The 11,861-nt window shown below is 52.6% G+C and overlaps 1 protein-coding gene across 1 annotated transcript; it reads left to right on the top strand.

Annotated features, from left to right (window-relative positions):
• The first annotated feature begins 2,029 nt into the window (after positions 1–2,029).
• CUNH1orf115 (chromosome unknown C1orf115 homolog) lies at positions 2,030–11,407 on the top strand. Its single transcript, XM_035010090.1, has 2 exons — positions 2,030–2,381; positions 9,286–11,407. Exons 1-2 carry the CDS (start codon positions 2,088–2,090, stop codon positions 9,403–9,405), a joined length of 414 nt encoding a protein of 137 aa, XP_034865981.1. The 5' UTR covers positions 2,030–2,087; the 3' UTR covers positions 9,406–11,407.
• Positions 11,408–11,861: the final 454 nt, after the last annotated feature.

The following is an 11,861-nucleotide window of genomic DNA, read 5'->3' as shown; positions in this document are numbered from 1 at the left end:
ACACAGCGAGAGAGGGAACACAGCAGGGGGAGTGGGAGAGGGAGAAGCAGGCTTCCGGCTGAGCAGAATCCTGGGATCATGACCTGAGCCGAAGGCAGATGCTTAACGACTGAGCCACCCAGGTGCCCCTAACTAGAATTTAAATAAAAATTTGAAGAAAAAAAATGTGGTGATATTTGAATAGTATTTTATATGGACAAAAACCACATTTTTGGTCCCTTGCACATTGTTTCTATTCGATATGCAGTCTGTGGGGGGAGGGGACTTTCTGAAGTCAGGTTTTTGGTTTTTTTTTTAAGTAATCTCTAAACACCTGATGTGGGGCTAGAACTCACCACCCCAAGATCAAGAGCTGCTTGCTTCACCGACTGAGCCAGCCAGGCACCTCTGAAGCCAGTTTTATACACAGAAAAAGGACCGTTAAGACCTTTTTCATATATATATATAAATTAATACTTACTTTAGTTACAAATCCACAAATCTAGCTTCCCTTAACCTTTGTTTTATTTTATTTACAAACCTAATTACTTTTATTTACAAATCTAATAAAATTTAACTATTGCTGTAAGGGGGAATTTCACCGTTCACTTAATTTCATTATCTTAAACATTTTAGATGACTTTTACAAACTTAATATATTTAATTTTCTTTTCAGGTATTTCAACTATGTACAAGGCTATGTAATTCTTACAAATGTAGTAAATTAAGTTTATTTTTATATTCCTTTCAATTTAAACTTATAACTCTAAATCAGTTACTTAATCATACATTTTAAGTTGGAATCCTAAAACTAATATTTGTATATTCAAATAAGCTAAATTGTAAATATTTTATGTACTCATAGCAACATAGCCAAAGCATTCTTAAATGTATCATGTATCATAGTATTAAAATATTAATGAAATTAATACCCCATATTATTTTATCTTAACTCTTAGTTTCCAAGAATTAAAAGATATTTACTGGCATAGAGAGAGCCTCGGTGGCTTAGTCGGTTAAGCCTGGGATTCATGATCTCAGCTCAGGTCTTGATCTCAGGGTGGAGAGTTCAAGGCCCCTCTTGGGCTCCACGCTGTGCGTAGAACCTACCTAAAAAAAGAGAGAGATTTACCCGCATAAGACAATAAGGCATTCCCTAGAAGGTTAAGATTCACCATGAACCAAGAGATGCATGATATTCCAGTGATATTGCTGAAAACCTGACTGTAATGATCACATCACATGCGCTACGCTTGGGCCAGAACTTAGCTTGCCCAGCCCCGTTGGTTTGCTCCACTTTCTCACTGTGTGTCAGACTGAGATTAACATCGCGGACTCAGCAAACTTTGTGTTTTTCTTTAAGATTTTATTTACTTATTTTCTAGAGAAAGAGAGCACGCGCAAGCAGGGGGAGGAGCAGAGGCAGAGGGACAAGCCAACTCCGGGCTGAGCGCCGACTTGGGGCCGGATCTCAAGACCCTGAGATAGTGACCTCAGCCAAAACCAAGAGTCCTTCCCTCAACCGACTGAGCCACCCAAGCGCCCCAGAGCTTTGTGTCTCTGACTATATCCTTAGGATAGCTGTCTAGAAACGTATGGCCCTTTTTCAGGACTCTTGATGACTATTTTCTGATTGCCTTCCCAAAAGTGTGTCACTGGCGTGCATCCCATGAATATTGCATTATCACCACCGTCCCACCACATCCTCCGCGGCACCGAGTATAATCTTTACTGTTATTATCATCATCATCATCATCCCGAGCGTGGCAAATGACGCCTCGTTATTTGGGGTTCATTTATTCCGTTGCACGTGCGGCTGAACGTGTTTCGTACGTTCACTGGGCACCCAGCTTTCGGGGTGTCCCCCGCTTTGGCCGCCAGGTAGGATGCGGGCAGGTGGGGCTGAGCGCGCAATTCCGGGCCCCGCGGCCAGGGGGCGCTGCCACCCAAGTTCCCCACCCCCACGCCTCTACCCACGCCCCGTCGGGCTGGGGCGGGCAGGGGGGCGGGCAGGGGGGCGGGCAGGCGGGGGCGCAGGCGCAGGAGCGGGCGGGGCGCTGAGGTTGGCGTCTTCTCGCCCCGACCTTCGCCAGCGGGGCCGTGGCATCATGACGGTGGGAGCCAGGCTCCGAAGCAAGGCGGCGAGTGGTTTCCTGCGCCGCGGGCCCCGGGCGCGAGCGCGAGCGCGGGCGGAGGGGGCCGAGGAGGCGGCCGCCCTCCTGGAGCAGCCGGAGCGCGCGGACGAGGCGGCGAGCGGGGCGAGCGCGGGGCGCCCGGGGGCCCGCAGCGCGCGCAAGGTGCACCTGGCCGTCCTCCCCGAGCGCTACGAGCCGCTGGACGAGCCGGCCGCCGGCGAGAAGCCCAGGAGGAGGTACCGGCAGAAGCTGAAGAAGTACGGCAAGGTAGGGCCCCACGCCTGCCACCGCCCGCGGGCTCGGGGTGCGGGCGGCCCGACCCCCCGCTGCCTGCCCGATCGCCCGGAGGGTGGCCGTCGGGTCCCCAGCGGCCGGCTGCGCGCGGCTTCTCCGGGCTGCCCCTGCGCCCCCTGGCCAGCGGTCGTTAACAGGCACGGAAGAGGGTTCCGTCTGTCGACTGGGAGGTGAAGGAAAAGTAAAGCGCAAGTAATGAGAGGCGCCAAACCGGAGCTTTGCGGGAGGGCGGGGGCCACCAATCCACCCGCTCCTCCGGGGCTGGCCGCTTGGTCACGTTCCCAGCAAGTCCCAGCGTTCCCCGTGGTTCTCATCCTGGTGTGTCTTACACTCCCTTGCACAGTTGGGAGGACAGAAATCCGTGTCCCTGTTTTACAGATGGGAATACTGAGGCATTTGAGTGGTTAGGCGACTTACAGAAGGAGACCCAGTTGGAAAATAGGGAGTTGCAGGCCAGTTCATCTGTTCTCTGGCAACGTCCTCGCCAGGATATCCCACCAGCTGAGAATTGGGTTATTCTCCTCAAGTATTCCCAAGGATATTTCCAGGGCCTGGGAGCTCAACAATACGTAAATAGGCACTTGTTGAATCTACTTTTCTCTTCCCCCAGCTGGCTATCGGTGTACTCTGGGACCTGCGGACATACGACTGCCTTTTGCCTTGGGGGCTGGGGGGCAGAGGAAGGAGGGGAGACAGAGGAGGAGAGAGAGAGAGAATATGAATATGGGATAAAATGACAGTGTCCTTCTCAGAGATCAAAGCCCAAGGCAGTGCCCAGGTGCCTCTGCCCCTGCCCCTCGGGGCTGGACAAGGCCACCCAGAAGATCATCATAAAACTCATTGTGTCCTGGCCAAAGGCCCCATCTGATTCACGGTCTCATTATCTGTGTCCTCCAGTGGCCTCTTAGCCTATCTAAAACCATCTGGTCTCTGCTCCTAGAAACTTCGGTGTATCATCCCCTGTAAAAGCCCGTCAGCAGCTTTGGGCCCAGTGTACGGGCAGGCAGTGAGTGGTACAGGATATTACTAAAAACTCTGAGGTCGGGGGCGCCTGGGTGGCTCAGTCAGTCGTTAAGCGTCTGCCTTCGGCTCAGGTCATGATCTCAGGGTCCTGGGATCGAGTCCCGCATCGGGCTCCCTGCTCCTTGGGAGCCTGCTTCTCCCTCTGCCTCTCTCTCTCTCTCTGTCTCTAATGAATAAATAAAATCTTTAAAAAAACAAAACAAAACTCTGAGGTCGGGACTCTCAGGCTCAGAGTCCTGCTAGAACTGATCACCCACTTCCTGGTCTCAGTTGAGCACAAAGAAACCACCACTGGCCTCTCAGCGGGCGAACGGATACTGTACCTCTCAGGTCGGGCAGGCACCTGAAGATGGTTTTTGGGTGCTCATTTCGTGCAGGGATTGTGCTAACCATTAGAGATCAGAAACCAGATACAGTGCGGTCCTGCCCTAGTGAAGTCCATGCCTCCCAGGGAGATCCTGGCAGAGTCGGGGCGCCACCATGGAGCCTCATGGTACAGAGCCCTCAGGGATGAGGCTGTAAAGTCAGGGACAGTTTGAAATCAATGGTGACCTGAGAACCTGGCAGAGAAGATTGAGGTCTCACAGGTTAACGACGAGTTACTACCTCCCACTCACTAGGATGGCTATTATTTAAAAAACAAAGAACCAAAAAAAAACCCAAACAAACAAAAAATAGCAAATGTTGGCAAGGATGTGGAGAAATTGGAATTCTGCAAATTGCTAATGGAAATGTAAAATGGTGCAATTACTGTGGTACACAGTTTGAAGGTTCTTCCAAAAATTAAGCATAGAACTACCATATGATTCAGCAATTCAGCTCCTAGGTATATACCCAAAATAATTGAAAATAAGTACTGAAATATACATATATATATATATATTTGAGCAAGAGAACATATTCACATGTTCGTTGCAGCATTATTCAAAATAGCCAAAAGGTGGAAACAACTGATAAATGATAAAATGTGGTATATACATATGGTGAAATATTAGTCAGTCATAAAAAGGAATGGAGTACCATTACGCGGGCCACAACGTGGATATGATGGAGGCTGGCTGGGTCCGAGGAGGGTCCTTGGCTCCGTGCAGGATGGCACTCAGAACTCGAGCCAAGAGGAAGTGAGAGCAGAGTTTATTGAAGACACAGAGAATATAGGTACAGAGTGTCTTGGAGACTTGGAAAGAAAAGTGAGTCTCGTCTGGGCATGGGGTTTGTACTGAGACTTGGCGTTTTTACTGAGGATAATGGGCTGGTGCAAGTGTCTTCTCAGGCATCTAGGAACAAAGACGAGTGTTGAGGTGTCCGTAAGTGATTTAGGCCCAGGAGCCAGGGATCTTGATGAGTCAGTCAGCGGTCTTGGAAGCACCCTGCCTGGTCACTCCTTAGATGTTACCTGTTGTGCTGGGAGACTCCAAAGCAATTATTAAATCCTTGACCTTTACATGGAGAACATACATTATCTGTTCTATAAGGTGTGTCAAGGGCGACAGTGTAGGTCCTGGCCAAAACAGAAGCAGGAAAAAGAAGGAAAAAAGAAGTTTTTCATGAGGTCCCTTTAGTTTCCCTGTCTCAGATGAACCTCGAAAACATTATGCTAAGTGGAAAAAACCAGACACACAGGATCACATACTGTATGCGTGTATGATTCCGTTTCTATAGAATGTCCCAAATAGGTAAATGCAGAGAGAGGGAAGCAGATGGGTGGTTGTCAGGGACTGGGGAGAAGGAAAAATGGGGGGGGGGCAAGTGTGTAACAGGTGCAGCTCTCCTTTTGGTGATGGTAAAGATGTTTTGGAAGTAGGTAGAGATGCTGGTCGCACGACACTGCCAATGTACTAGATGCTACCAAACTTTTCACTTTAAAATGGTTAATTTTTATGGCAGCGGAAGCTCGGTCGTGTCTCACCCTAGTTCAGTAGACACCGGAAGCCGTATGAGAGGACACTGTCCAGCTAGGGTTGGATGCGCCCTCTCTGCCTTCAACTTCCCACCTTCTTGGAGGTGTCTGGGAAGGTAACCAGTTAGGTCCCAACATGGAGGAAGAGAAGAGCCCACCCCTCTTTGCTGAAAATCTACGGCAACAGGCAAGCCTCCGCTAGAGGTGTGGGGAGGTAAGTCTCCAGGCTTTAGCCACCATTGAGTCTTTCCCTTTCCTGGGCCCAGTGGAGTAAGGAGGGACCTGCAGACACGCCACGTTGTTGTTGTTGTTTTATAAGATTTTTACTTATTTATTTATTTGACAGAGACACAGCGAGAGAGGGAACATAAGCAGCGGGAGTGGGAGAGGCAGGCCCCCCGCCGAGCAGGGAGCCCGATGCGGGGCTCGATCCCAGGACCCTGCGACCATGACCTGAGCGAAGGCAGACGCTTAACGACTGAGCCACCCAGGCGCCCCCGGACGCGCCACATTGTTAATGGATGGCTTTTCCTTCAAGGAAGGGGGCTTGGCAGTTCCTAATCATCTGTTCACCGCTCCAGCCCTGCACCCGACTCCCTGCTTCTGTTTAAAGAGAAGCATTGGGCCTTTGTGACATGCGAAAGGGTTTCTTCTCTCCTGCTGCCCTGGGGTCCCAGCCAGGCGCAGACCCCAGTGTCCAGCTGGTCCAGCCTCTCGAAGGAGGCTCAGGGCTCAGGGGCTGCGTGCCTGGACTCTTGCCCAGCAGCATTCCCTGGTCATTTGTAAGTAATGACGCTCGTGCTCACGTGGTGCTTTCATTGTTCGGAAAGGGCCATTTTCTGGGTCCAGGGGAGGGGAAGGAACAGACATTTGTTGTTCTGCTGCAGCATGCCAAGAGCTCTGCTGCGCATTTCATGGGTGAGACCCCTGAGTCACGCCCAGAACCTTGGAAAGTGCCCCCCCTCCCCCCCAGGGTGCAGCTATGGAAGCTGGAGTTTAAGGAAGGTGCGCTGTTCGAGGCCGCACAGCTGGAGGGTAGCCAGGCTGGGAGGCAGGAGTCTCACCTGGCAGTTGGGTTGAGGGGACTAACCCCCAAAACTTAAGATGAGAGGTCGCCTTTCCCAGGCACCCCTGAGAGCCGCAGGAGGGGTGTGGATGAGGAAAGTACACACGTTTTATCCATCAGGCAGCTGGGAGAGGGTCGGAGGGGGAAATACAATGTGTGGAGGAGCCTTTAGCTCAAGAGGGAGAAAAACTGTCCTCCTGCTGGAGGTGGCAGCAGGTAAGAAAGGCTCAAGGCTGCCAGGCTCAAGCCCCGCCCTGTGCCTTGTTGGTTTGGTGACCCTGGGCTGGGCCCACCGCTTCGCCTCAGTTTCCTTATGAGTGACAAGGGGTAAGTCGAGGGTTATGGGCAAGAGTAAATGCCCTCCCCGCAGAGATCTCCGAGCTCACCTGGCAGGTGGCAAGGCTTTTGTGACTGTTGGCTGCTGGCTCGGGCTGAAGGAGAGACCCCCGTAGGACTGTTGACTTTCTGATTCGTTTTTAATCAGAACTCAGTAACCTCCTGTAGCTGATCACCCGGCTCAGCGTTGTGCCTCGGTCCTCACCACATTCCAAAACTGAAGACTTGATCTTCACATTCTGGGGAAAGTGATCTTTGTTGGCAGCTGGGTTTTTGTTTTTGTTTTTGTTTTTGTTTGTTTGGGTTGTTTTTTTTGGAAACTGGGGGGGGGGCAGGGAATCCCTGACTTCCCTGGGGGTTAGTTGAATCCAGAGAACCCCCAGAAAGTGCCATCCTTGCACAGCTGTAATAGATCACCACCAACGCAGTGGTTTAGGACCAACACCAGCTGTACGGGTCTGGAGGCCAGAAATCGGAAATCGGAAATCAGTGTCACTGTGCTAAGGTCCGCAGGCTGGTTTCCCTGGAGGCCCCAGGGAAAAACCAGTTTCGATGCTCTTTCCAGCTTCCAGAGGTCCCCATCCTCCCGCATCCCAGCCAGCAGCAGAGGTCCACAGATCTCTCTGTCATGACATTGCCTTCTGTATGACCCCTGTGTCCCTCTTAACAAGGACGGTTGTCCTCCTTTGGGTCCTTATACATATATAGCGGCCCTTATAATGATTGGCCCCACCTGGATAATCCAGGACCATCTCCCCCATCTTAGGACCCTTAATTTAAGCACATCTGCAAAATCCCTTTGACCCTATAAAGCCACGTATTTACAGGTTCTTGGGACTGGGGGGCATTCTGCAGCCGACCCGCTCCCCTGGGTCCCCCATGCCTCATTGCTTCTCTGAGAGATTATTTGGGTTGAAAACTTGACCCACATCAAAGAATACAAAACCTCCCTCAAATGACACCGAAATGGTCATCGATAGATATTTTACATTTCTTTGTATCGCTTCTCTCGAACCTGTGTTTTGACAGTATTCCAGCTAATGAGCTATTTTAGTAGCTTTTTTCTAAATGGCAAAGATGAAGCGACGGGCAGTTTTTGCAAATAGCACGCTGAGCAAAGTGGATGTCCAAGGGCCAGAAATGTCAAGTTTAATGCAGGCCATCCGTGATTCTGGTTGGCATTACTTATAAAGGACCGTAAAGGACTGTTACACTTGCTCCCAGAGAACAGTCTTTTGTTACTGTTATTTCAGGGAGGGAAGTAAAATTCTCCCACTGAATCTTACTATACATTTAAGGAGATGTCTCTCTTAGCAACCTCGTGCCACCCTGCACCCCACGCATGAACCCTAATGTCTCACTGAGAAGTCAATGGGCACAATGCCAGGAGTCAGTGTCTAGAGAAGCCATAGATGTTACCTGGCTCTTTCCCGGGGCTCCTTATGGAGCTTTCGAGGTTCCAAAGGAAAGATCCGGGCCCTTTCTGGGTGCTGGGAGTACAGCAAGGAGCACAAGAAAGCCCCTTCATCTGGGAGAGAGGGAAGGTCAGCCTGCTAGACAGACAGACCAGGTTTGCCAGGCAGCGCTGGCCCTGAGCTTTGTGATTGTGATCAGGGGTTTTGAGCGAAACCAGGAATCTTAGGTGCTTATTGGAGTTGGGAAGGTCAGGGGGCTGGGAGACAAGGTGGGTGGTAGGGTCCAAGTCACCCACATGGATGTTGACATCATTGAGAGTGATGACGAAAGCTGGGGGTGGGAAGCAGAAGGGGGGGGTGGGCAGCAGCACCATCGATATGAGTGGGGGGGAGGGTCTCTCTGCTTCCTGTTGCCATTCCATTTGAATCCCTGGGATGTCCCCTGTCCAGCACCAGGCCCTGCAGAAAAGGAGTGGATTGCGAGAAAGCAGGGTGTAGTCATTACCCTCAAGGAGCTAATCATTGTACTGGAGGATGCAGCAGTCTGAGAATAGCGGGAGAGTCTGGAGACGGATGTGCGGGCTGGACAGGAATCTGCGCTGGAGATAGAGGGACGGCAGGGTGGGCTTTCAGATAAAGGTGAAGGAAGGAACCCTTAGCCCAGCTTCCAGATGATGCAGTGACTGGGCTGGAACAGAGAAGAGTAGGCTTTGGCTTAACAGTAAAACCAGGGGCGCCTGACTGGTTCAGTCAGTAGAGCATGTACGGGACTCTTGATCTCAGGGCCGTGAGTTCAAGCCCCTGGTGGGCATGGAGCCTACTTTGACAACAAAACCGGTTTGGTTTCAGAGCTAGCAGCCTCACTACTGTTGGCTTTCACCTCCCTGGCCAGTGGCCCAGTGGCAGCCCCTGGGTCATGCTGGGGGAGCATCCAGCATGGGACCCATGGGGCGCTGAGCTCTGAATCAGGATGTCCGAGTTATCTGGAAGCGTGCAGTGCTTGAAAGTACTTTGCAAGATGATTTGCCCTGAGAGAAGGCGGCAGAATGGTCCTTTACGTAGGTCACCGTGGCGTGTGAGGGACTACGGAGTTGCCTAACCCGCCCCTGTGCTTTTCTCTTCTCTCCTGAAAAACAGAATGTTGGGAAGGTGGTCACCAAGGGGTGCCGCTACGTGGTCATCGGCCTGCAGGGCTTCGCTGCGGCCTACTCGGCCCCGTTCGGAGTAGCCACCAGCGTGGTCTCGTTCGTCCGCTAGCGGGAGCTGCGGGGCAGACGCACCAGCACGGATGGAAGCTCCGCTCCGGGACCATCTCAGACGTGAACCCACAGAATCCTTGGAGGAAGTCAATGTCTCTCCTTGTTGCGTTGGATGAATGTTATGAACGGAACGTGCCTGCCCATCCGCTGAGCTTTTCAGGACTCTAGGACACCCGTGGCTCCGATGGACAATCCCGCAGGGAATCCGGCCGTGTTAGGTTTGGGGTTTCAGTGTGCGAACGCCGAAGGTTTCCCGCGCAGGTGGCCGGGGGGCTGGCCCGGAGGCAGACACCTGGCAGACGCTCTGGGTGGGTAGCGGAGGGGTGATTACGAGGCGGGACAGGGGTTTTGACGATTTGTTACGTTCTGGAAGGGTCGCAGGCTGACACGGCGCTCACAGCCCTTGGCTGCCTCCGTTCTGGGGCCAGCAGAGGAGCTGTTTGTCATGTGCCCCAGCTCCTTCCTCCACCCCTTAGTCACCAGGGGTGGAATTACGGGCTTGAGAAGAAGGAAGGAAGGAAAATCTCTTTGAAGGTGGGGATGCTTTGAAAACTGTTGATGACGTGTGTGACTGTTGAAAGCAGATAAAGCTTGTTAACCAACCCCCCCCGGCCCCCCGCCCAGGGACAGGAATGGGTTGCTGGCCTGGTGGGAGGGAGGGGTGCAGAGGCAGGCCGGTGGGCTGGAGAGGTGCTGGAGGGAGCCGTTCCATGGGGCCCGGGCCAGGCCTGTGGCTGGCCGATGGCCGGGCCTCCTGACTCAGCTGCCAGGCACCATCGCCCGACTGCGCCAGGCCACCCAGAGGCGCTTTGTCTTGGGAGAGAGGGAGACACGGCGCCTGGCAAGGAAAGTGTGTGATTTAGAGAAGGAACCAGTAAGTAGGAGACAGGTGTGCTGGAAGTAGAAAGATGGTGGACAGGAGGAGCGGAAGTTGGGGAGCCAGGGCTGGTTTATCAGCCCCGGGAAACCTTAGGTGGGCTGGGCTTGCAGCTCCGGGTAGGGACCAGGGATGCTGGGGGTCTAGGGGTGCCAAGGCTGGTGCTGAAAATCCCCCTGGGGCCCATGAGCTCTCACTGGCTGCCTTTGTAGCATCCTTTCCTCTTCGGGGCTGCCAAGCTGGTCTCACCTGGATTCAGAGCTCAGCGCCGCATGGGTCCTGGGCTGGACACTCCGCCCAGGATGACCCAGGGACTGCCATTGGATCATTGGCCAGGGAGGTGAAAGAAAGAGGAGGCTCCTCTTAGCGTACCCCTCCGCCAACCCCCAGATAGGCCGCCGTTCCGACTGTTGCCAGAATATCCAGAAGCCCAAATAGTTGTTGCTGATCAGTCTGTAGGGTGGGTGGCAACACCTGTGTGCTGCCCTGAGCAGTTCCCCAGGCCCAGCACAGGAGGCCTCAGTGCTCAGGCCTCACCAGTCAAGCCAACCAGGTGGCACCAGAACGTGGAGAAGGTGGCTGGGGAAGACAGACACAGACAGATGGACAGAAAAAGGAACCGGTGTAGGAGAAAGTTGTAGCTAGACATTCTGGAGGCTCATGTTGAAGATGAACTTAGATCCAGTTCTGCATCATTAATATTTGTGAGGAAAAGAGAAAACAAACGGTCTTGTTTTCACTCAAATGATGAAAGACGTTGACAGCTTGCCTGGGCACACTGGGACTCGGGGAAAACAGACCGAAGTGGAAGAAAAAGCCAAGCAGAGTTTAGTGGGAGAGCCAGGCCTCCACGGCCCACAGGTGACGGGAGGAGGCAGCCTGTGATGGGCTTGGAGGATGTCGCTCCCCGGCGGGCCCAGGGATGCTGACCCGCCCCGGAGAAGTCGCTGAGTCCCCTCGGAGGAATGTAAGTGTGACCCTGGAAGGGACCAGAGCTGCCCAGGCCTGTCCGATGAAGACCTTCCCCATCCCATCCCCAGATTGGAGATACTATCAGGCCAAGTATATTTGGCCCTGAAATTCGAATCGTCTGATTAAGAATCAGCCTAGAAATGTCAGCAGTCAGAACCTTGCAGGGATTGTCCCGGGAGCCAGATTAATGTGTACAGAAGATGACCTTGTCCAAACTCCCTGAGGGCTCATTTTCCCCGGGGACAGGGCATCCGTGTTGCAGATTACCTTTTTGCCTGTTTCTCAGTCTTCAGGGTTTTTTTTTTTTTTTTTTTTTTTAAATATCCGGGTCCACACCCTACTGAGAATTGAGTTTTAGAGCTTTGGCTTTACACGCTTGACCAAGAGGCTTCTTTTGTATCCTTTTCCTGCCCTATAATGTAAATAAAACCCTCAATTTGTGTAACGTGTCTGTGTGTGAAGTTTTTCTCCCCCTAACTTTCCAGCCTTGCTTCAGGTTCCTGCAGCGTCCAGCCAAGGCTGACTTCACATGGGGACCTCCCTGGGGCACCCAAGCCACTACGAGGAGCCCAGTGCCGCCCCAAGGCCCAAGGGGAGGGAAGGGT

This window comes from Mirounga leonina, unplaced genomic scaffold (genome assembly GCF_011800145.1).
Source record: "Mirounga leonina isolate KUSES-001 unplaced genomic scaffold, KU_Mleo_1.0 Mir_154, whole genome shotgun sequence".
Classification (NCBI taxonomy): Eukaryota; Metazoa; Chordata; class Mammalia; order Carnivora; family Phocidae; genus Mirounga; species Mirounga leonina.
Note: the sequence above shows the minus strand (reverse complement) of the source record. Positions and strands in the feature narration are given on the sequence as shown.

What these genes read in the sequence shown, in the direction of transcription:
- CUNH1orf115 (XM_035010090.1), top strand. Translation starts at nt 2,088, where the DNA reads ATGACGGTGGGAGCCAGGCTCCGAAGCAAGGCGGCGAGTGGTTTCCTG. An exon ending in AGCTGAAGAAGTACGGCAAG is followed by an intron (nt 2,382 to 9,285) that starts GTAGGGCCCCAC and finishes CCTGAAAAACAG; the next exon opens with AATGTTGGGAAGGTGGTCAC.